General features: G+C 51.5%; 2 protein-coding genes across 2 annotated transcripts in view; one reads left to right on the top strand and one right to left on the bottom strand.

Annotated features, from left to right (window-relative positions):
• Window positions 1-22532, top strand: part of TNNI2 (troponin I2, fast skeletal type) — a 422570-nt gene that overhangs the window by 365625 nt on the left and 34413 nt on the right. The gene's annotated exons all lie outside the window — the stretch shown is intronic.
• CTSD (cathepsin D) lies at window positions 3408-19432 on the bottom strand. The gene is made up of 9 exons (XM_059474128.1): window positions 18797-19432; window positions 18190-18346; window positions 15858-15981; window positions 14131-14249; window positions 10424-10623; window positions 9156-9278; window positions 7850-7994; window positions 6811-6909; window positions 3408-6155 (listed from the first exon to the last, which is right to left on the bottom strand). Exons 1-9 carry the CDS (start codon window positions 18856-18858, stop codon window positions 5994-5996), a joined length of 1191 nt encoding a protein of 396 aa, XP_059330111.1. The 5' UTR covers window positions 18859-19432; the 3' UTR covers window positions 3408-5993.

Genomic DNA, 22532 nt, shown 5'->3' with positions numbered 1-22532 from the left:
ACAGCTTGCAGGTCATTCAGGAGGATGCACAGGGAGGGTGAGGACACAAGGACACGCTGTGTCACCCCACAGTGACATAGCCTGGCGCAGGTGGCCCTGCTGCAGCAGGCAGTTCAGCTGTGGCGCTGGGGAAGGGGAGCAGAGAAATCAATCCTCAGAATACTGGAAATGGAGTGGGTAGAACAAAAGTTCATGTGAGCAGAAACTGCAAGGGAAGGGAAATCCTCTGGAAAAGCCTTAAGCCTACCCACAAAGTGCTGAGCTAAGAAAAAAGGATGGTAATTCACTCAGCTCGTCACAGGCAGGTTTGGCTCCAGTGTAGGGCACCCACCCTGTGTTCATCCCTGTGGGTTGGTCTGATGTGGGGCAACTTCTTGCACATCCAAAGGTCTCTGAGACTGGAGGAGGTCCAGTTTCCATGAGACCAACTTAATCCTTCTGAAGCCTGCATTGGTTAAAAAAGGACAAATTGCCCTCTGGTTCAGGATTTATCGCTGCTGGAGTGGTGGTGTGTCCTGCCAAAGTAAAGAAGGTTTTATTACTGCTACGGCTGCCTGTGATGAGATCCAGATCTCTCCCCAAGAAGCTGCAAAGAAACAGAGGCAGTGCTAGGGTGAGCGTGATGCTCCTGTGGGACTAAGAGGTTTGCAGGAGAGGCAGAGCCATGGCCAGCTGTCGTCAGCTTTTCTAGAGGGCTTGGACAAACTCAGCTGTGCAGAGCATCCTCCTCCCTGCAGGCTCAGGAGGAACAATGAAATCCCATGGATGCAGACTGGAGCTACTGATGAGCCTGCTGTTTGTTTGTCTGGGGAAAGTTCTGTGGGTAAGGCTGCTCCTCTTCTTAATGTCAGGAAGGCATGGAGGGTGAGCAGAGAAAAAGGTCAGAGAAGGTTTGGAGCAGGCAAGAGGAGGCAGCAGGGTGGTGTAGGGGGATGTGAGATCAACAAGAGACAGTCACATACCCTGGTATGAACAGGACTGAAAGGTCAGGGAGGTTGAATGGCTGCTTCTCCTCTTCTCCAGGTATCAGGTCATCCCTACAGTTTGCAGAGCACTTTTTGGTCTTTGGGTGACTGATTCATCATCTTCCTCAATGTTAAGTGTGAGTGGTGAGAGGTTTAGCACGTGGACCATAGTGGCATATATGCAGCATCACTGGTTCAACAACCATTCATGTGACCTCAAGGAACTGACATAAAAAATGGAAGGAATAAAACCCCTCAATATTCTACATTATTTTGACCCTCCTCCAATTTTCTGAGCATCTTCAAAGGTCATGCATGCATGCCCTCAACCATATGGTCTAGGACTACTTTCCTTTCAAATAAAAGGTGGGGTGAGTATGAATAATTGCCTGCATTACTGTGGCATCAAGGCTGGCTTCCCCTTGTGCTAAGCACGGGACAAACAGAACAGAAGGATGCTTGCTGCCCCAAAGCAATTCTCACATAATCACATTAGAGACATGTGGGCTGTAGCATCATCAAATGCTGTAAGACCTGTGAGAAAATCTCCTGTCTCAAATCCTACTCAAGCTCTTCAGAAGCCATTAGCAGAACCTAACCTTGCTTTTTTATTTCTGAAGGAAAAAGTCCACAGCCTCCTGAATGCTCCTTTCCTTATTACCCCTATAAAATGCTCAGTGGTTGCTAAGTTCCATAAACAGGCAGCCTGAGACTCTGAGGGGTAAATCCAATCTTCCCACTCTCCCTTGATCTGTCTCCCGTTCTCTGAGCTTTCATTCTGCACTCTGCTTCTCTTCCCTCCCAAAGAAACCTAAAAATAAACAAATCCAAGAAAGAGCGGAAAAAGGAAAAGCCATCAGCCCCCAAAACGATGTGCTTAGTCATTCATGGTGAGTAAAAATAGTTTCCCAAATGAACAAATTGCTGAGCCAACCAGATGAGCAAGTCATCTCCATAAATGAGGGGTCTCATCTTCCCTCTCCTTGGGCAGGAAAAGGAAGCCACTGGTTTAATGGGCTTTTGGTAAAGCCCAGAAATGGAGAAGGATCTGGCCCATGAAGACAGCCCTGGGGGTCAGTGCCAAGCCCCCTACTACTTAAGGGGACATGTAATGAAACATTTGATGGTTTTTTGCACCGATGGAGACATTCAATGAAGAGTGAAATACCAAATTGTCATGTGCATGGAGTTCTGCAGAGATGGTGCAGTAAACAGGGGGTCTGAAGTAAACCTGAGGATTTTCTGGGCAAGATAGTGTGGGGCTGCATTCAGGCTGCTCCTGGGGCAGGGTGTGTGCTTTGCTCCCTGCTGGAAAAGCATGGGTGGGCAATTCCAGCTCTTGGCTTCTCCCGCTCTTGGCCAAGATCAAGGCTGTGATTGCTCCCACTGGAATGTAATGTTCTGTACACAAGGCATGATTGAAGACTTAGGCAGAATCCCCCCAGCAGAAATAGGGCCCTCATATTCCTGTCAATAAATATTTGGCAGCAGATGACTTGTTCTCCCCTTGGGCTATTGAGGAACAGTAGGCTGCATGATTTGTTTTCAGGATCCAGCCAGCCCTTTTGGGTTAAATCCATCTCTTTAACATAGGGGAACAGCTGACTGGGGAATTTAGGCATCCTGGGGGAACAGAGGCTCAGGACATGCCAGGAGGGAAATCAGCTAAGCTGTGTGCTTAGATCTGTGCTCAGAAGATGGGATGGGACTTGGCTGCATCCATCTTGCTTATGTAGATGATGCTTTTTTCAAAGTAGGGATTAGCTGTTATCTTCCACCTGGCACATGGGGCCTTCATTCCGCTTCAGTCTCCAGCTCCCATACAGCAGAGCTGGGACTAAAAATTACACAGCTAGGCAAGAGGGATGGATTTTTCCTACATTGTTGAAAAAACCCTACACCATGTTCATCACTGGGCTACAGGACTTCCCCAGACTTCACACCTTAGCTGATTTTCGGCCAAACTTAGAAATGAAGTTCTGCTTTGGCTGCTGCAGGACTACTCCAAATCCTAAACAGGAACTTATTCTAATCCTAAGCAGGAGCTTGTTCTAACGGGTCCAGATGATCAGGGGACAGCTTGATTCCCTGTAAATGGACTACCCTTGGCAATACTCAGCTGGGAAGGTGTGGCCCCAGGAGAAGGCTGTAGGCTAGCAGGGACACTGGGAATGCTCGCTGCCCCAGTGGGGCTGCGTCAGGCAGGTGGCATTGTCATGTCACCTTGCAGAGGTTATGTTTTAATCCATTGAAAATGACAAATCCAACAAGGTCCTAGCATGTTTCCTTATCAGAGAGAAGGGGAGACACCCTTCTGAAACACACAGGAGTCCACACAAGAGTGCAATCAGATGTCCAGGGACAATAGGTCAGGGAGATACAGTCTCTGCACACCCACAAAATTTGTCATCTCAAACCGCAAAAGAATGACCACTCTCAGAGTTAATGGGGAAAATACTGTATTTTCTGTTCAATTTTCTGTGAAGAGACAATTCTGACAGCAAAATAATTTTAAAAAACCAGTCACACGATTAGAGATCGGTTTAAAAATGCAAATAACATAACAGGGGGAAGAGACCTATTCAGGGAAGACTGCAGTGAACTGGTCCTCCAGCCTATCCTAGTGTGTCACTCAGAGAATCACTCTGGGCCATGCTTTCCCAGGCAGCTGCCTCCTGCCTGCTGACAGACCCGGCCCCCTGGAGTCACTGTGCTGGGACCACGCCCAGCACAGCCACGGCCCAAGGGCTCCATCTGGGGCTGTGCTGCACATCCCACTTCAATCTGATCCTGAAGATGTTCAAAAGCCACTGCCAGGTCCATGTCAAGCTTCCACCTCACATCAGGTGTGATGTGTTCACCAGGGACCCAAGAGGCCAACTCTGTCTTCCCATACTGAAGAAATCCTGGGGCTGGGAAGGGATGTAGCAGAACTTGGAGGAGCTCGGAGCACTTAACTGGTGTGAAACTGAAGATCTCTGGAGAGGTGCTGAATATTTGCTAATTTTGGAGCAGCTATGAAGATTTTTTTTTTTGGTAACATGCTACTGTTCTCTGACCAGTCTTAAACAGATGTCCTTTGGTGTCCAGATGCAGAGCTCCAGGTGAAGATTATGAGGAGGCAGAAGGAAGCTTTGGGGAGCAGCATTTGTCACATCTGGGGTTGTAGGGCACAAAGCATGTGTCCCATGTGTGCCTATGCCTGTCCCCACTGTCTATGCCAGACCCCCCAAGGAGAAGCATGGTTATAATGCCAAACTTATTCCACTGGGCAAAACTGTCTATTCACTCACTGCCCAAAGACCTTTCTCAAGAAATTTCTTGGCCCCACTGCTACTGCTGGCAGGATTATGAGTGAATTTTGGGTAGGCAGGATTTTGCCATCTGTTTAGCTTGGTTTGAGGTCATGGCCGCCACGGATCTTATCTTTCTGCCACTCCAAGCTTTGTTCCTTATCTGCTGCCACTCCCTTCAGGACCTGATCCAGCACACTGGGCAAATGAAGAGAGTCTTTTACTCCCAGCTTAGGGCCTCGGATTCTTGGCAGGCTCTCTTCTGCTTTCCAGTACTGCTTAAAACTAATTTTATCATGCTCCCAGCTCCACCAGTATCTGCCTACCAGTGCCAGCCCAGCAAGGGGCTCTGCATGCACAGACCCCAGCTCTCTGGGAGGATCTGTGTGCACAGCTAAATCAGCCAAATCCAAAGCAGGATTGTGCCTCATTCTCTCTGCAACACAGCTGGACATAACAGACCTCAACAGCATTAGTGAAGTGGAAAGCAGGTACAGAGGGTGTTAAAGGCAGTTGGATTTTGGGACAGGGCAGCAGGGAAAGCGAATGTAAGTCCAGCAGCTACCATGGCATCCTCCTGCCCAGGAGGTTTGCTGGTTCTGCCAACTGTCTCTTGAGTTTTGGGCAGTGCCAAATGCTGTGAATCATGTTTCCAAAAGCTCTTATGTGGCTGACAAACACAGATTTTACCAGAATGATTTCAGCTTGTAGATCACTTAGTTGCTTCAGGAAACATTATTCTCAACTCACTGGCTGTGGTTGAAGCTGGGAAGATCTACTGTTTGGGGAACCTGGGAGAAGGTCACTAAACTCAAGAGAACTTGTGCCACATGACTTTGCTCAGCAGAAGGCTGGACCTTCATGGCCCTGCATTCAAGTTACCTCTATTATAACCTATCTTGACCCCCTTAATATTCATACTGACTGAAAAGTCCCACTGCCTAGAGCCCCCCTACAAACCCATGTCCCATTATGTCAGGGATGTGGACACCATGCCTCCCAGCTCTCTCACTAATGCCATCACTAAACAAAACACACCACCACAGCCCTCAGGCTCTGAAACTCGCCCTCTGGGCACATTACCATGCTTCCCCATCGCTGTAGCCCAGGACATGCTCTCCTAGGACCAAACCTAGCACAAACTCCTTGAGAAATGACCTACTGGTTACTGCTTCAACCTCCAAGGAGGGGTCATAAAGACAGATTCTCCCAGGCCATCCACTCCCCCACTTCACGAGTGAAAAAGCAGTAAGAACTGATGTGCAGGACAGCCTTCCCTCGTCCCTCTCCCCCAGCACAGAAGACCAAACCCAAGAGATGTAGCACAGCCTCTCTGCACGAACAGATGTGCCAGGGGCTGGCTTCAGCCAGCTGCTCCCCTTCCCCCCAGGAAGGACCCCAGTGCTGGGAGATGTGAGAGGGCCTTGTTTAGCTCTGAGAATCATTCTCAAAAAGAACTACTTGAAGACCTAGCAGTAAAGCAAGGGACTACTCCAGCTGGAGTTGTCAGCTAGAGACCTCCCAGCACCACTTACTCAGAGTGGAAAAAGTAGCTAGCAGGGCACTAATGACTATTTTCCATGTAATTTTAAATCTAGTTCTGTTTCTTTTTCCTTTTTTTTTTTTTCTTTCTCCTTTCCACTCACTGGACTTCTAATACTGGTAACCTTTCTCTACAGCTCCCATGTGTGTGTGTTTAAGTGTGTGTGTGGCAGAGGCAGTGGGGGGCAGCTGTTTAGGCACTTGTGGCAAAGCCAACACGGTTGTTGTCACGGTCAAAGGCGGAGTAGTAGGGTCCAATAAAGACATCTCCTAGGATCCAGAGTGGGCCCCCGGGGGGTGGGATGTCCAGGCCTGAAAAGCCACTCATGCAGATAGTCTCTCCTTGTGCAGTCATCTAAAAAGAAGAGTGAGAGCTTCAATTTAAGCAGGCCATTCCCTTTCTTCAACCTTGCAGGCTTGTCAAGAACACCTGCAAGGCTGCCTTCGCTCCAGCCTCTCCCAGACTGAGATCCACAGATTGCCAAAGTGACCCCAACCCACCACTTCTACAACTGCAAACCCAGCTCTCCCTCCCTTAGGCACAAAAGCATCAAGCAAAGCTGCACGTGGCCATAAACCTCCCAGCCCACACAGCTCTGAATTAGAGCCACTGGTGAAGGGCTGCACAAGATGGTCCTTGTGAGTTCATTCAGACAGCTTAAATGACAGGCTGGTGGCCTCTGCTATAATAAGACTGGCCTCATGGCACCAGAATACAGCAGAAAAGAGCTAAATGTTTGTTGGAAGTGATGCAACAGCTTGCCTCCCCTACCTTAACCATCGTGCTATTCCTCACGAGCACTATGCAGGGGGTCTTACTCCTGTGAGACTTTGATGAAGTTAGGTGGATCCATCTGCAGTACCACCACCCTGACACCCCAACCTTTCAGATTTTTTCCTGAGCACCAGCTCCAGCACTGTTCTGGCTGCTCTTGTGTTTTGTCACAGTGGAAGCAAAAGCCAGGCCTTGGGGAAGAAGCATAAGGCTGGAAAAATCTGCCTGGACGTACCTTGAGGACATACTGGTCTCCTGAGAGGTTGAAGGACTTCCCTCCTATTTTCATTGAGATGACAGGCAGCGTTGGCACTTTTTCACAGGGGACCATGTACTGAAATTGCAACAGTAAAGGTTTTAGATAGGACCTCCCACACTCTCCCAAAGTCTTCCTTGAGCAGAGTCACATCTTTGCTGTGGTTTTCCCTAAAACCAGCTCAGCTCAGAGTGCAGAAGCTTGAGCTGGGATAAGCAAGCTGCTCCCTGCCTAGGGCTCCAAGTTGAGGGGCAAGAGGGCTTTATGGATAGGCATGGAGCCAAGGGATGTTGGATTCAGCTTTTGGCTCTGCTGAGTCCTAGGATGCCACAGCTGATGTGGCATGGCTGGGGGTTTTTACCAGAGGAGAGGCAGCTGTGTCTCAGTACACAGACAGAACCAGTTTCACAGACAATGGCAAGCCTTGAGGATGATGGCAGGTCTAAGCCAACTGTTGCTGCAGCTTTGGGTCTCTGACACTAAAGAAAAGCCCCACAAATGCTCATGGCTCTGATTTGGGAGAGCTTTCAGAACAGGCAATTTTTTTCTACAGGGTCTTTATAATCCATATTCTTCCAAAATTTTAGGGAGGGAAAAGTCTTGTGAGATTAGCTTTGATGGTTGAAAACTTTCACACAAAGTATTGCCATTTGCATGAAATATTCTTTAATTAAAGTGTCTCTGGACTCATATTAATGTGAATCCTTTGTCTCAGCTGCATCTCAGATCCTTTCTCTTCCACCATCCAGAGATGGGTGGCAGAAGTGACTCAAAGATTTCCAAAGTTCATGGGACCTGGGCTTTCTACCCTGAGCATGAGTAGGGCAGTGCATGCTGCCCAGGGTGAAGAGATGAAGGGGTCTCTGCTGTGCCAGTGGCTTTTCCAGGAGCACAGCCTGGGAACTAAGACGAGAGGGAGCAGAAGACTAGGGTCCCAACAAGCATTTGGGTACAAAGTAGGGTGCAAGCATAGGTGCTGTTATGGCCATAGACACCCACATTTTCAGCCCGGCCTCACCTCTCCCTTTATGAGTGGTTTTGCACCAATGGCCTGCTGTATCTTCTTCACTTCTTTGGTGGGGCCAGTGATGAGTGAAGTTCCTGTGTCCACAATGGCCTCACAGCCCCCCTCACACACGCTTAGCCCATTGGCAACATCCACCCTGGGGAGAGATGCCCAGACATTAGACAACTCTTAAAGGCCTCCCAGAGAAGGCTGCAGGAAGCAGTATGCAGGCAAGCAAGGGAGGGCTGTAAGAGACACCCATCCAGGAAGGACAGATGTTCAGAAACACTGATGCAGCACCAACTCAATGCACAGACCCCCTGGCTCTCTGTTGTCTGCTCGTGACTGAGCAGGTGCCTTGAAGTGTAACTGCATTTCTGCAGAGAGCCTGGATGCTGCCTCGTACCCTGCCTGCTACCAGCACTCCAGAGCTAGTGTCACAGCTAATGGACATGGGAGAGAGCTAAGGACAATGAATTATGGACTTTTACAGTACTGTGCTACTGCAGGAAAAAAAGGGTTAAAGGGTGCTGTGACAGCCATGGGCAAGGGAAGGGTTCCTGTGCAGAGAAAAGGCAAGCCAGGAGCTGCCTGGCCTCCTCGCCCGCATTGCATTTCACAGCAGCGCAGAAAGACAAAGCCTGCTCGCCAAGGGTCTGCCATACTCTGCCAACGCTGCAGCTCTGGGGGAAAATGAGAACTCAAACGCCGCGCTGGGGAGGGATGCAATTCCCAGGAAAAGGACACACTCTGATCACAGGGCACTTTTAAGTTCCCATCACGTGGGAGAGCTCAGAATAGACCGTGGGGCTGGCGGCCGTCAGCTCAGCCCGCTCTCCTCCCCTGTGCCTCCAACAATGCGCGCTGATTGCTGCGCCGTGCCCTTCAGTCAAGGGCTGCCTTCCTGAGGCCTCATCCTGCTCCTCCGGAGCCGTGTGCAGGACAGCCATGCAGCTCAGGCCTTGCCGAGAGCTCAGCACAACTGGGGCTTCATCTATGGGGCTCGCCCTGCCTGCAAGGAGCACACACTGGCATTCTGCTCTGCTTTGCAGGGATGCAGCAGGCATCCTTTCAAAGGTCACGGGTCAGGGCACAAACAAGAGGAAAGGATTTTGCGGAACATCTCCTTATGGCTTCTGCCTTTTGTCTCCTTCCAGCGACAAACAATCCAGCCCTAGGGTGGGATTTAATCTGCTTTTTTTGGTGTGGATGTGTTGCAGGGATGATTCCTTTTCGAGGAGGGTCTCACTGAAGCCTCAGGCATGTGCTGTCAGCACATGTGACCCCCTGCACGCAGTCAGGTTGATGGGGAACTTACGAGTCCATGTGGATCTGCCAGTAGGCCTTGCGTGTCACATTAAACCAGCTGAACTCGCCCTTGTAGTACTTGGGGTCAGTCCCTCCCAGGACCATCTCACCGCCAGGTTCACCAGAGGGATCTCTGAAAAACAACACCCAAACCTGTGAACATCAAGGACAGGGTGAGAACAACCTGCTTCAATGCCTCCCAAAACATGTGCTGGGGTGTTTAGAGGTGAAGCACAGCATTAACAGTACTGGAGACAGATAAATTATGTCATGCTATGTTCTATCAATATAAGGACAGGTACTGTGAAACAGGCTGGCATGGGGAAATGGGAATATTTTGGCCCAGCCAAAGCATCCTGCAGCTTTTCACCTGGTACTTTCTCACAGAAACCTGAAGAAACTCATGGCAGGGAAGGGGGATGGCAAAGGGGAACCAGGCACTGACACAGGGACTTCCTGAATCAGCTTGTAAAAAGTGCCTGTGCAGGGCGGGACACAGCTGATGCAGGGTTAGGTTATCTGCACTCAACTCTGCCAACCAGCAGCCTTGAAGTGAATCCTTTCAAGGTTACCATCAGATAAGAGCTCACTGCTGAGCAGATGGGAAGAAATATTGTGATGGGGGAGGGCTGGTGCTTGAATGGCCAGCAGCAGCCCTCTCTGCCCTAGGCGTGCTACTTTTTGGGCTGAAGTAGTTCAGAGTCGCTGCCATGGTGCCAGAAAAGTGATGGGGTGTCCTGTGGGGAGCAGCAGTGGGTGGGAAGGTGCTGGCAGCTGCAGAGGAGCATCTCCCAGGGTGGTGAGAGAGCACTGGCCCCTCATTAGTGATGACTGATGGGGGGCACCTTTGCTGAGGAGGTGACATGGTGGTGACCACCTGGCTTACGGATTCTGGCAGCAGACTAGGGCTGTTCACCTCTATAAAGGGGACTGCACTAATATTAATCTCACAAACACAGCCCTGCTTATTTCTATTTCTCTTTCCTCTGGAAACATCCTCTGTCTATTCATCAGTTAAGAAATCTGGTCAGAGATCCACCCAGCTTTTTATCAGTAAAAGAACTGCATTTCTACTTCCTTCTCCTTACTTCAGAGCAGCAAACATAAGAGATTTTGGCCTGACTGTTCCTGCAAGCAGAACTTGCTGTGACTTCCTCAACTGGGAAGTGCTGTCCAGAGTGTAAAACAGCAGATGACAAGAGATGCTACTGGAAAACAGAGGAAAGCCCACTGGGCTTGCCCTTGCAACCAGGGGTGTGCCACCAAACCCAACACTACCTGTTCAGGTAGAAAGAGAACATATTTTTCTCGACCAGCTTCTGTCTCATGACGTTATCGAAGAAAGGCTCGGCGCCCTCCACAGAGATCTTTGGGAATGCCAGGCCCAGGATGCCATCAAACTTGGCAGCGATGAATGTCATGCCTGGCTGCTTTGTGGCCTCCCCAAAGGTCTGATCCAGGATGTTCAAGTCACCAAGCTGTGGGGAGATGGGGAGGGAAGGGAAAAGCAGATTGTAAAGAAAACTGACTCAGGGGACCTGGGTGGTAACAGACCCTCACTGAACACAGGCCGCAGCACATCCCTCAGTGTGCTGCCACACTCCTGCCTGCTTCCACCACTGCATTTGCAGGCAGCTGCAGAAACCACTCTTGTCAGGGGAAGAGACTGGCAACTCTGGCTCAGTGGAACCTCCCAAATCCCTGCAAAGCCCAGCATACTTTAAAGAAGAATCCCTTTAGCCTTTTGCAGTGTCCCAGCACTGGCCTTGCTGTTCTGCAGCCCCTCCTCTTTCCACAGAGGACCCATATCCATTTGTCCCTCCTCCACTTCCTCCTCTATCACATACTTCATCATTTCCTCCCAGTCTGAAAAGCTCTTGTGCTGTTCCTTTTATCTTCTTCCCCACTCTGTACATCTTCTAAGTCATCTGTGTATCCTACCTCCTTGGGTGCTCCACACATCCTCGGTTGGGAGCACAAATCCCTCCCATCTCTGCCCACAATCCCTGTGATCTCCCCTACATAAGAAACAACCCCAGGACATTGCTGAATCTCTTGGAAGAGCCACCAGCCTGCAGAGACCTCCTGTGAAAGCGGAGAAGACCCAGACAAGAAAGTGAGGTTGAGTATGAAGCACGAAAATAGCAAGCAGAGTACTGAGAATTCAAAGGTCATCTCCCTTGCCAGCCATGAGAAGGACTGGCATTCCCCACTGGAAAGCTGAAACGCCTTCCAAGGGCAGATCCCCAGAAAGAAGATGATCAGAGAAAGGAGGATAGCTCTGCTGATGGGGAGCAGGATGCATCTGCTGGCTTCTGGCTCTAGCAGTTCAGGAGGCTTGTGAGCTTCTGGCTGACCAGAGGCAATTTTAGCATCCACACTAGGACAATTTCAGCCTCTCAGCCTGCAGCTAGCAGCCCTGTAGTGAGCCAGGCTGGACTGACAAGCTGGCCTCTCCTACCTGATGGCAGATAACGATCCCTGTAAATTACTAATATGCCCCCAGGGTTAGACAACACAAGGCTGGGACAGCAGTGCTGCCTTTAATGGTATTGGAGGACTGCACTAGGAAAGGGCGATCGAGCCTTGCGAAAGCTGAAAGCCACAGGGCAGGATGTGGGGGAAGCGCGCACAGCAACGCATCCGCTCGCCAGCGCCTGCCCCACTTGTACAGCCCGGGTTCACAAAAGCCACCCCTTGGCACCACTGATCCTCAGCGGCTCGGAGAGTTCAGTGAAGCTTCTGCTTACAGTAAAATGCAATGGACTGATAACACTGAGTGTCAGGTGTGTCTGAATATTGCTCTGCTTGCACATCCCAAGGGGGAGGCAGATTTCTGCCCAGTCATGGATATTCTCAACAGACCCTGCCTGCACTTGGTTTCAGCAGGGCTGAAACCCAAGACCATCTTTAGCAGAGTGCTCCTGCCAGGTCACAGATCCTTTGTCTCTGTCTCTTGGCTGGCTATTGCCCTGAAACTGAGCAACCAAAAACCATGACCAGTGGATAGCTGCGTGGTGGCCACCCTCCAGCACTTTGCAGATGGGTGTCAGCACTCCACAGCTTGCCTGGCCTCCTTGTTGGTGGCTCAGCCAGTAGTTAAGCACTGGATGGCAAAGGCAGACCAAGAAATAAGGGCCTCTAAGGCACAGCCTGGCACCAGGGCTTGGGATGTAGAGGCACAAGGGAGAGGCAAGGAAAGTAATCTGTGCAGTGTATCTGCACTGCAGTCATGGGAGAGACACTGTGCCCCATGGCCAGCTAAGTTTCCTCTGCTGTCCTTAAAGGACATCCCAAGGTTGGGCTGTGATAAAGAGATGAGATGTCTGAGCAGCAGAGGGCTGGCTGAACCTGCTGCTCTTTGGAGAGCAAGCAGCCCTGCAGAGTGCGGAGCTACAGGGCATTGCTCCTCCACAGAATGAGAGAGGATGTTTGACATGAGCTCATCACCCTCTCAAAAAACCATTAGGGCTGAGGGACTCTGGACTACCTGCCAACAAGCATCTTTTGGTCAGATGTCAGGGCTACCAGAGGTTGCTGTGGCTGCTTCCACCTGCCAGAATGGCTGGAGCCAGGAGGATCACCCTGAAGGTTATTTCAATGTCTTTCTTTCAAGACTATACCTGACTGGGAGCTTGCCTACAACATGCAGAGGATGCATCCATGTGTCTAAGCAGAAGGTCCCTGACCTTCAGTCACCCCTGCTCCTGCCTATTACAAGTGGGACATTGCTCAGCTCCATGGAAGAGGTTTCTCTTCTTGCAGACAGAAACCAAACGGTACAAGCTGTGCTGTCTGACAAGAGGCATCCCCACTTCCCAAACAAACTGAGACACAAAATCCTTCCTCTCAGCTGCTGGGAAATGGAGAACTAATCAGCAAACAGGGACTAGGGTGACAATTACAAACCAAAAAAAAAAGAGAAAAAATGGCAATCTTCTTTCTGACTCATTTCAGCCCTTGCATTAAGCCCACACTTTCTAAGGACAATGAAGTTTGCTGTTTGCCTTACTGCATCCATCTCTGGATGCAGCATAGAGGCAACAGCTGATGCTTCCAGGTTAGCCTGAAATCTTCATGCTGTAAGAATTGGCTAAAGAGTGCATCCTGCAAGAGTCACACACTTTAAGCTTCTCCTGGATACATTTTGATTCTGATGAAATTGGTAAACCAATACTTTTTAGCTGAACCTAAATAGAAACCTCCAAATCCCCAGATTTATGTGCTTATTCAAAACTTTTGCTTTGTTTCCCCCCCCCTGCAAAGCAAACATATGCTCTTATCCCTGCCAGGAGAGCAAGTAATCTGAGAGCACATGCACCCCTGACGTTTGGCAGCTGGCAAACTCTCCCGAGCATCTGTACCTGAGAGGAAGTCATGAAAGGCACTTGTCCTTCACAGGACAGAAAGCTCAGGCTTTGCTTGCTGAAAAGCAAACTGTAAAGCAACCACCACACAGGTAACTCAAGCTGCACACTGACTACCCCCAGGGTGTTACCCAGCCTTTATAAGCATAAGCACCAGTTCATGACGTGAGACCAGGATGGGGCAGTAAAGAGACCTTTCCTGGTCTGTGTTTGGGCAGCTGCCCATGTGGGCATCCACTAATGTGGGGATATTGGCCAAGAACAAGCTGGGCACCACCAGCAGTCCGTGCAGTGGTGTTGGAATATGCTTGGGCTGGTAAATTTTTGGGGTCACCAGGAAAAGCTTTGGAGGGATGGCCAGAGACGATGTTTGAAGGGGCACCATGTGAGCAGTCCCCACTCCAAGCCTGCTGACCTGCAGATTAATACCTTCTCCCTTCTCAGCCTGCCATGGTTATTGCTACCTTAACAGACATCATTACCATGTCATTTCAAAGGACTTGGAAACACAGCACTGAAGGATGTTTTATAAGAGCAGGACACTCAAGAAAGGAGATCCATTGAAATCGAACGGCTCCGAGCTCTCTACTGAAAGCAGTCTGGGCAGTCGTGACTCACCGTGACCACGTCTTGGCTGAGGTACCCGGAAAGGCTCCCTGTCCCATAGTGGATGGCAAACTTGGTGCCGTTCTTCACATAGGTGCTGGATTTAGAAGAGTCATACTTGTGGTGCACCACTGCAGTTGGGAAAGGGGACACAAGGGGACACACAGCATTAGTGCTCCTTTATACCTAACGTTCCCCAAAACCTAGCCCCACACCATCCAGTTTATCCAGACAAATGGACACTCAATGATGAGAAGATGGGCCTGAACCCAGGGTTTGCCAAGCCCAGATTGCTTAACAAAGCATTTCCAGTGTCTGGGGAATTAGGTGGGCAGATCCAATTCAGGCTGTTAAATCCGATTTGGCCACTGGGTATTAAAAGCCTAGAGGTTATGTGGTTGGTGTGGTGTGTTAGTCAGCAGAGCAAAATGTATCCCTCCACATGCCATGGAGAACCAGGGTGGCTTTAAATATAGTCTGCTCGGGGCAGGAACATTTTCACCTCATGGACTTACGCATTTCTTTTACTAGGAGTAGCTGGAAATTTTTCAAAAATTGTTTTTAGTACAGGAAGAACTCAAAATATCCCTTTATTTTCAGAGAAGGGCTTTTCCCTAGCCTAAGCTGCTTTTCCCGTTGGCTGGGTTGGGAGCTGTAGGATATCCCTGGTTTTATGGGTGGGCAGATTCTGCCTCCCCAGACTCCTCCCAAGTCACGAGCTGGCCAGCGCAGTCCCATGGCTGGCTGCTGAGGGTGCAGACAGCAGCTGAGGATGAACCAGCTGAACCCTGCACAAAGTGACAGAGCTACACAAGGAGTTTCCCAGCTAGGCTGTCTGGGTCCCAGTTTGAATTCCAGTCTGGCAGGAGGTTCAGCCCCCTGTATATTCATAAAATGAGCCCTTTGGTCCCAGCACCTCCCAAAGCACTGCCTTGAGAAACCATCTCCCTGCTACAAATGAGGAACCCCCTAGGCATACCAGGTCTGAACCTCACCACCCTGTCAGCGTCCTAAATCTTGTTTCACATATGCAAAGAGAAGGTGTCTGTACAAGAAGTCCAAATTTCCACTCTACTCCCAATGAGCACTGTGGAATGCCTTTCATGGTTGCAGTTGTTGACTCCACAGGTTTCTCCACTTTGCTAAAGCAGCACAACCAGCCGTTTTTGAATGGCATTTTGCCATAGCTGGGTTTTACATCTTCAGCTGTGGAAGTTTACTGCATAGGAATGCCACAGAATAAAAAAAAGCTTGCAGTCCCTAAGACATTCTCATTTCATTGTGCCTACCTGGCTCTCGTTAATTATAACTCCATAAACATGCACACACATGCTCTGTGCAGCAATAAACCAGAAACTAGGACAGTTTATATCAGATCTGGCAAGAGGCTGACTTAAAAAAGTCAGCCTTGCGCAATGGGATAACAGCAGCATTGGTCTATAATTTGGGGAGAAACATCACAGCCGATGATGCTGCTCCCCTGCTGTAGGGCTGAAGCTGTTGGAGAAAATTTGGCCCTGTACAGGGGTTACTTGGAAAAGAAAAAAACCAGGAAAGGACTAATGAAGGATGGATGCAGGAAGCTGGGATTGTATTTCCAGCTCTCACCCGAAAAAGCCCATCAGCCTCTGGCAAGTCCTTTCACACTGCTGCCTCAGTTTCTCCATTTGCAATGCAAGGCTCTGCATTTTGCAGCAAGGAGAAGCTGATAAGCAGCTTCTGGCACCCGTGACACTTACTGCAGGCGATGTCCAGTAAGGAACAGTGCACGGATGGCACCCAGAGGTTGGAGGAGCCAGTGTCAAAGATCACGGTGAAATTCTGGGGGGGTGTTCCGATACCGATCACACCGAAATACTGGGCCTGCAAAGCAGAAGGGAACCATGAGCAGAGGCAGCTGGCTGAAAGCAGGGATTAGAGATCAAAAAATCTCTTAGGGTTGCATAGAGGATCAGCTTCCTATCTAGACATTGCCCTCCTCTTGGTTTTGGCATCGATGGGTTCCCAGCCTTTTTCCTCTGGAAGGGAGGTTCCCCTTCAGCGTTCATTACAGCGGGTGTGAAAAGGATAAATTGAGGACAAGTGGGATGGGCGTGTGCGGGGGAGGACATTTGGGGCACGGAGACAGAGAAGAAGAGAAGGGGGAAGGTCTGCAGGCTAGCAGTTCACTACAAGGATGAGAAAAAATGATGGAAGGAAGCCAAGCAAAACACCTGCGTTATTGAAAAGCTGAAACTGGCTGGGAAGCTGCTTTGCTCGTGGCTTTGCAGAGAAACTGTGGGCTGCAGAAAGCAGCAGCACTGCCCACTGCAGGTGGAGGTACAGCTGCTGGGGGTTTTGGTGATGCTGGTGAGCTCTGGGAATGGGGGGGAATAAACAAATGCTCAGTCTCGACAGGTGGAAGACTGGAGGAGTGGTGGGAGCAAAGAGCATGAGCAGCACCACCAGAGATGGATTTAGGCCTCCAGGGTGAAAGACTGGGAGAAGTCCCTGTAGCACAGGTATCTGATGGATACACCTTTGCTCTAAGACTACATTTTTGCTGAGACTGGAAGAAACCTGAATGGCTGAGTTCTTGGCAAAGTATCCCTCTCTCCACAGAGGTGAGGGTGAATGGAGAATGCTAGGCAGGTGCTACATGGACTCATTTTTCCCCAGTCCTCCCAAACAAGCAGGGAACTGCATCCTGACTGGTGAGCACCTGGTTCAGGGTTCTGGAGAGAAGGCTGGAGAAGCAAGGGAAGTCAGCCAGTAGCCTTTCCAAACCCCACGTGTACTCAGTAAAGAGGGGGGGAAAGGGGGGAAGGGAAGAAAACAGGATTATCAAAGCTGTTCACCTCCTGTGCGCTCAGTTTGCAAGGCTTGCTCACTAATTAACAATCCATTGCAACATCGCAATTAGCCATAATGGGGAGGCAGCACTTGCTTCCAGTGGTTCTGTAATTATTGCTGGGGCTTGAAAATTAACCCCCGGTACAGTGGCTCTGTTTGTCACATACACAGACCCATGAAGGGTCCCAGGGCAGGAAGCACATGAGGCAGGCTAGTGGGGTTTGTCCCGAGAATTCATTTGGCAGCAAAAGTATTCTCAGCCAGGCTGGGAGGGACGCAGCAGTCCTTTATCTGCCACCACAGGTTGGATTGGTGCCTGTGTGACAAGGGAAAACAGTGCTGCCCTGAGTGGCGGTCTGAGCCGGTGGCTGCAAGAGACAGCACCGTGACACAACCGCTCGCCCTGGCTTTCAACACTGCCAACTGAAACACCGGTGGCCCTTCCCAGGACAGCACGGCGCTGGCTGGGTGACAAGCACCGCTGGGGAAGGGCAGCAGGGGAACATACGCTGAATTAATGCCTAAATACCTGGGCCCAGGTTTATTCTGCCAGCCAATGCTCATATCCTACTCTGCCCGGTAAGGAACCCTGAAATAGTAAACCCCACACGTGTCTGGCAGCAGGGCAAGGGCAAACTTCATACCCTTTATCTGGCTTCTCTTTCCGCCACCACCCAGCTCGCTTTCCTCCTTAAGTTGCTGACAAGAAAGTAGAGATAAAGGCTTTTCCCAGGGCAGTGCAAAAGACGAAGGATAGTGAGAGGAAGGGTCCTGCATCCCCAGGACCATAGTAAGCTAGCATCCTCAAGGAGTGGAGCATGATTTTTATGCCCCTGTCTTGTCAAAAATAGAGTCCAAATGGCCAGAAGATGATAGGAAGGATTGTAAGTGAGCAGGCCCCTATTTATGATTGTTAATTAGTGACAAAGGGGAAAGGAAATAGGTCACAAACTGAAAAGCTCCTGCTTGGGTGGCAGTGGGTTGTTTGTTATTGTTATAATTACTAGTATTAGTATTTTTAGTTTAGTAATAATGGGAAGCACCTTCTGGTACCCACTCACTAAGCCACGGGGATGCGTTAATCTGTCCTAGAGGATCAACATCTCTCCCTCCTTTGCCTTCCTGGCTGGTGGCAGGCCGGCATGTCTCACCCTCCCTGGGATGGGTACCCCTACAAGTGACACTGTGCTGGGGTCCGCTGCAGTGCAGGGGATGGTCTGCAGGGGGGTTGTTACTCACATCCATGTAGTTCTTCAAAATCTCCGGAGTGGGTTTACCCGCCTCGGCAAAGCCCAACTTGTACTTGATGGACTCGGTGATGGCATTCATATCTGGGATCTCACTGCCCGCCTCTTTCAGGATCCGCCGCATGGAAGGGAACTTGGTCAGGGGGATCCTGTGTGGGGACGGCAAACACACACCTGTTAAAGGGGTTGTGCAGGGCAGGGATACCTAGGGAAAGGGGGCAGCAGGGCTCCACTCAAAACAGGGGACGCGCCAGTACGAGGTGGGTGAGGTTTGGGCTCCTGCCAGCGCCTTATGCCAGATGCCCCTCGCCGCGCTGCGTCCAGTGTTTTTCCCAAAGCCAGGGGATAGCGGGAAAGGCCGGCGGGCTGCCAGAGGGTCACCAGATGTACGGGAAGCTGGGGCAAGGTCCCTCCATGCGCAAGATGGGGGGGATGTTCCGAACCTTCCCCTCCCTCCCCGATGGAGGGGGAGCCACCCGCTATGGAGGGCTGCTAGAGGATCTCGGAGGGCACCGCTGCAGCAGCACCGGGGGTGCTTCTCCCATGTCCCCCGCCAACCCGGGGGGCTCAGCAGCCCCTGAGGAACCCCCTCCGCTCACCTGATGAGGGCGGCGCAGGACCCGGCCAGGGCGAGCAGCAGGAGGAGGCCGCGGGGGCCCATGGCGGCGATGGCGCTGCTGGCGGCGGTGGTGAGGGGTCAGAGGCTGGAGGTCCCGACGCTGAAAGGCCGCGACGCCGCTCCCGCTGTCCGTCCCTGTTTTTGTAGGCAGAGCGGCCCCTCTCCGCGGATTTCTGGAGTCAGCTGACGGTCTAAAATTGCAACCAGCGGCGTCACGTGAGGGCGGGCCGGGGCGGGGAGCGGGGAGCGGGGATCGGGCGCGGGGCCGGGGGCGCCGCCTCACGGCTCCCCCCGGGCTGACCCCCCGGCGCCTCGGGCCGTGACTCAGCCTCCGGGAAAGGGGAATAAACACCGTGAAATCAGTCACGAGATGCCTGCCCGGCCGCGCGTGCCCCGTTCTGGACTGCCTTTAGCTTCCTTCTGCTGGGCTGGTTTTTTTTTGTTCTTTCCAGGTTATCTGGCGTTTTTTCTCCCTGGGGAGTGGAGAGGGGGGACGCGGGACACGCGCACAGCCCCAGGCAGCAGACCCCCAGTTCCTCGCGGGGCTCGGCTGCTCAGGGATCTCGGCCACTCTGCCACCCGCTGTCACCGCTGTGCAGGGTTCAGGGTGTCGCTGTGCACCCCTGCCCAGAGGGCCCTGGCAGCTCCCCAGCCCCATATTTCTCCCTGGCCTCAGGACACCTCCACTTTGGGACACTCATCCTTCCAATCCCTCTGAGCTGGGTGTTTCTGGAGCAGATGGGCATATCCTAGGCCACAGCTTTTTTGGGAAGCACAGTGGGGGCCCGGGAGGGGATCTCAAGCCATATCTGCCACCCCTCAAAATGCACTGTGGTGGTACTGTGCAACCTGCAGCCACTGAGAATGATGCTGGTGCAGGGCAGAGCCTGGGGGGACACCGGCCACCAGCCCTCCCTGAGGTCTGCCCCTTCCTCAAAATGCAGACTGAGCACTGGGATGGGCTCTTCACCACCACCGGAGTGTCGTAACGGGGCTCAGAGGTGCCACGCCACCAACTCAGGAGGCCACAGCTAATCTCTGCCCAGTTTGCCGCGACAGAGCTCCTACAGAGCCACGAGACCTGCTAGAAAAACAATAAAAATTAAATCGGATTTACAGACATTTTCCTTTCCAAGTCCTGGGGGCTGGAGTGACTTGTTTTCTGTTCTTGCTTGTGCCTAGTTGTGGGGATGGGAAAGCAGCAGCCTGTGGGACGAGCTGGGCACTGCTGGAGTGGGGGACCCCTAGCTTTGTGATGAGGTTCCTGTCCCTCTCCCGTCATATTCGTGTTCATGAAACTTCTGTAAAATCGCTGTGTCATGTCACTGGCACCTCACTTGCACCAACTCCTTCCCACGCTCTGTCCCTAAGCCTCTTCCATCCTCCCATGGCCTCACACAGGACCCTGCTGCCCTGGGTGCATGCTACCCCCCCCATCTGTGATCCATCCCAAACATTTTAGAGGGCATTTCTACACTGGGCTGTACCTTGTCCCACGAGCTCTCCAAATTGCCCCATCTTGGTCAAGCTGATGAGCTTCAGGAAACCTGCTGCCTGCCTGTGGGGCACAGCTGCCATTGGGATGAGGATTTCTGGAGCGATCGCTGGAGGCATTGGTTGAACCTGGTGGGTCCCGTTATTTTGGCCAGCACCTGCTTCCCTCCTGCCCCTGCGGGTGTGTGGTCAAGCTGAGTGCCACTGACCACGAGTCAGCACAAAGCACTGCCCTCCCGGCCCCGAGGCACTGCATGACTCAGCAAAATCCCGTGTGGCTCATTCGGGCAAGGGGCCAAGGCATAGCGGGTCTGCAGCACCGGCAGCCTGACCCCAGAGGCATCTCTGCTGCTGCTGCTGCTGCTGCTGCTGAGCACTCCGGCTCACGTTCTCCTCATCTCATCCCCCTGGATGCTCGTGGGCAGGAGTGGGTCAGACATAAACCAGCCCCACTGTGGCCCCATCCAAGCAAACCCACCCTCACGAAGGGCTCTAAACCCCTTTACAAATGTGCTTTGCAGACAAAAAGGACAGCCCTGACACCAGGCCCAGGCCTCCCTTATGTCCCTTATAGGTTTTCCTGGAGCCTGTGGCAGAGCAAGTGAAGTACTAGTCCTCCTCCCTTCTCTTTGAAGTGGCTGGGAAACTGTAGCTGGCCAGAAAACCTGCACCTTGGCCTCCAGGCTGGGGCACCTATGGTAGCTCCTCCTCGAGTGTTTCCAGTCTGGCCAGTCTCAGCTAGAATCCCATGGCTATGGAGTGGGCTCCAGAGTGCAGGGATGGGCCGGTGAGTACAGCATACAAGTCATGTACCATCACACAGCACAGTGCTTCAGCAAAGAACTCTGGACCCAGGCTGTGTCTGTTTCTTTGATTCCAAGAGATTAGAGGCAAGCTTTGCTGTTATGAATGAGCCTTTGCTTGAGCTTCCTGGTAGCAAGGCTTGTGTCTTCATGTGGGACTGCTCTCATACAAGTGCAAGAGGGTCACTGCTTTTTGAGCTTACATGTCCCATGTTTCCAATGGTTTACTGGGAAAAAGGGAGAATGGAGCTGTGTCAAGGAATGTTACAGTAGTGATCCTCTCCTGGATGCTTGCAGGATGGGAAGGGACTGGGGGTCTTATCCCCCGAGTTTTTAATCTGTCTCTGTCCCTTAGCCCCAGTAGTTTTGGAGCTGACACTGCAGTGCCTGCATGCTGGGAGGCCAGTGGCTCCAGCAAGGAGACAGGATTTCTGCATTCAGGCTCCCTCAGCACCTCTGTGGAATGTTTGCCCTGATGTTAAAGCCTTGAGAAGTACAGTGGGTATGTTTAACCAGGAGCTGGGAGCACGTCTGGGTGTTTATAGGCTGGGACCGTGAAAGTTGCACCATATTATCTTAAAACGATAGAGTAGCATGAGCCTGGGCTTAGGGGTTTTTACACACTTTTCCTTGTTTGTGGAGCAAACAGGGAGTGCCATTGCTGAGATATCTAGAGAACACGTGAGACAGAATGGAGGGGTCTATCCCTCCTCACTCCTATTTTTGTCACAGTGGATGAGCCCCTTTCCTTGCTGCTGTGTCTCCCTAGCCCCCTGCATCCCCTGCGGCTCCAGGGGTGAACCAGCACATCTTCCCCTGCAGCCCTAGCTGTGGGTGTGGGGTGACACACCCCTGGGGCCGGGCCATGCTTTTGCAACCTCCCTGCCTGCCTGCTTGAGAGGATTCCCAAGGTGGGGTCAAATGACTCAGCTCCAATAGCTCCAGTTGGGAAGAGCACCCCAGCTCTGGGAGATTGGGGTCTCCTCTGCAAGTGACACCTGGCTGTCCCATCTGCCCTTTGCCTCACAGGCAGGGACCTCATGCAGCTTAGTTTATAAACATAGAATCCTTTAGGTTGGAAGAGATCCTTAACATCTTCAAGTTCAACCAGTAACCCAGCACTGCCAAGTCCCCCACTAAACCATGTCCCTAACTGCCACATTTGCATGGCTTTTAAATGCCTTCAGCAACGGTGGTTCCACCATTTCCCTGACCAGTCTGTTCCAATGCCTGATCATTATTTCAGGGAATAAATTTTTCCAATATCCAGTCTAAAGCGTCTCTGGCACAACTTGGGGCCATTTTCTCTCATCCTGTCATCTGTTGCCTGGGAAAACAAGCTCCCACCGCACTGCAATCTCCTTTCAAGCAGTTGTAGAGAGTGATGAGTCCTGAGGCTCCTTTTCTCCAGATTAAACA

This window comes from Ammospiza nelsoni, chromosome 6 (genome assembly GCF_027579445.1).
Source record: "Ammospiza nelsoni isolate bAmmNel1 chromosome 6, bAmmNel1.pri, whole genome shotgun sequence".
Taxonomy (NCBI): Eukaryota; Metazoa; Chordata; class Aves; order Passeriformes; family Passerellidae; genus Ammospiza; species Ammospiza nelsoni.
The sequence above is the reverse complement of the archived record's forward strand: the minus strand, read 5'-3'. Positions and strand labels throughout refer to the sequence as shown.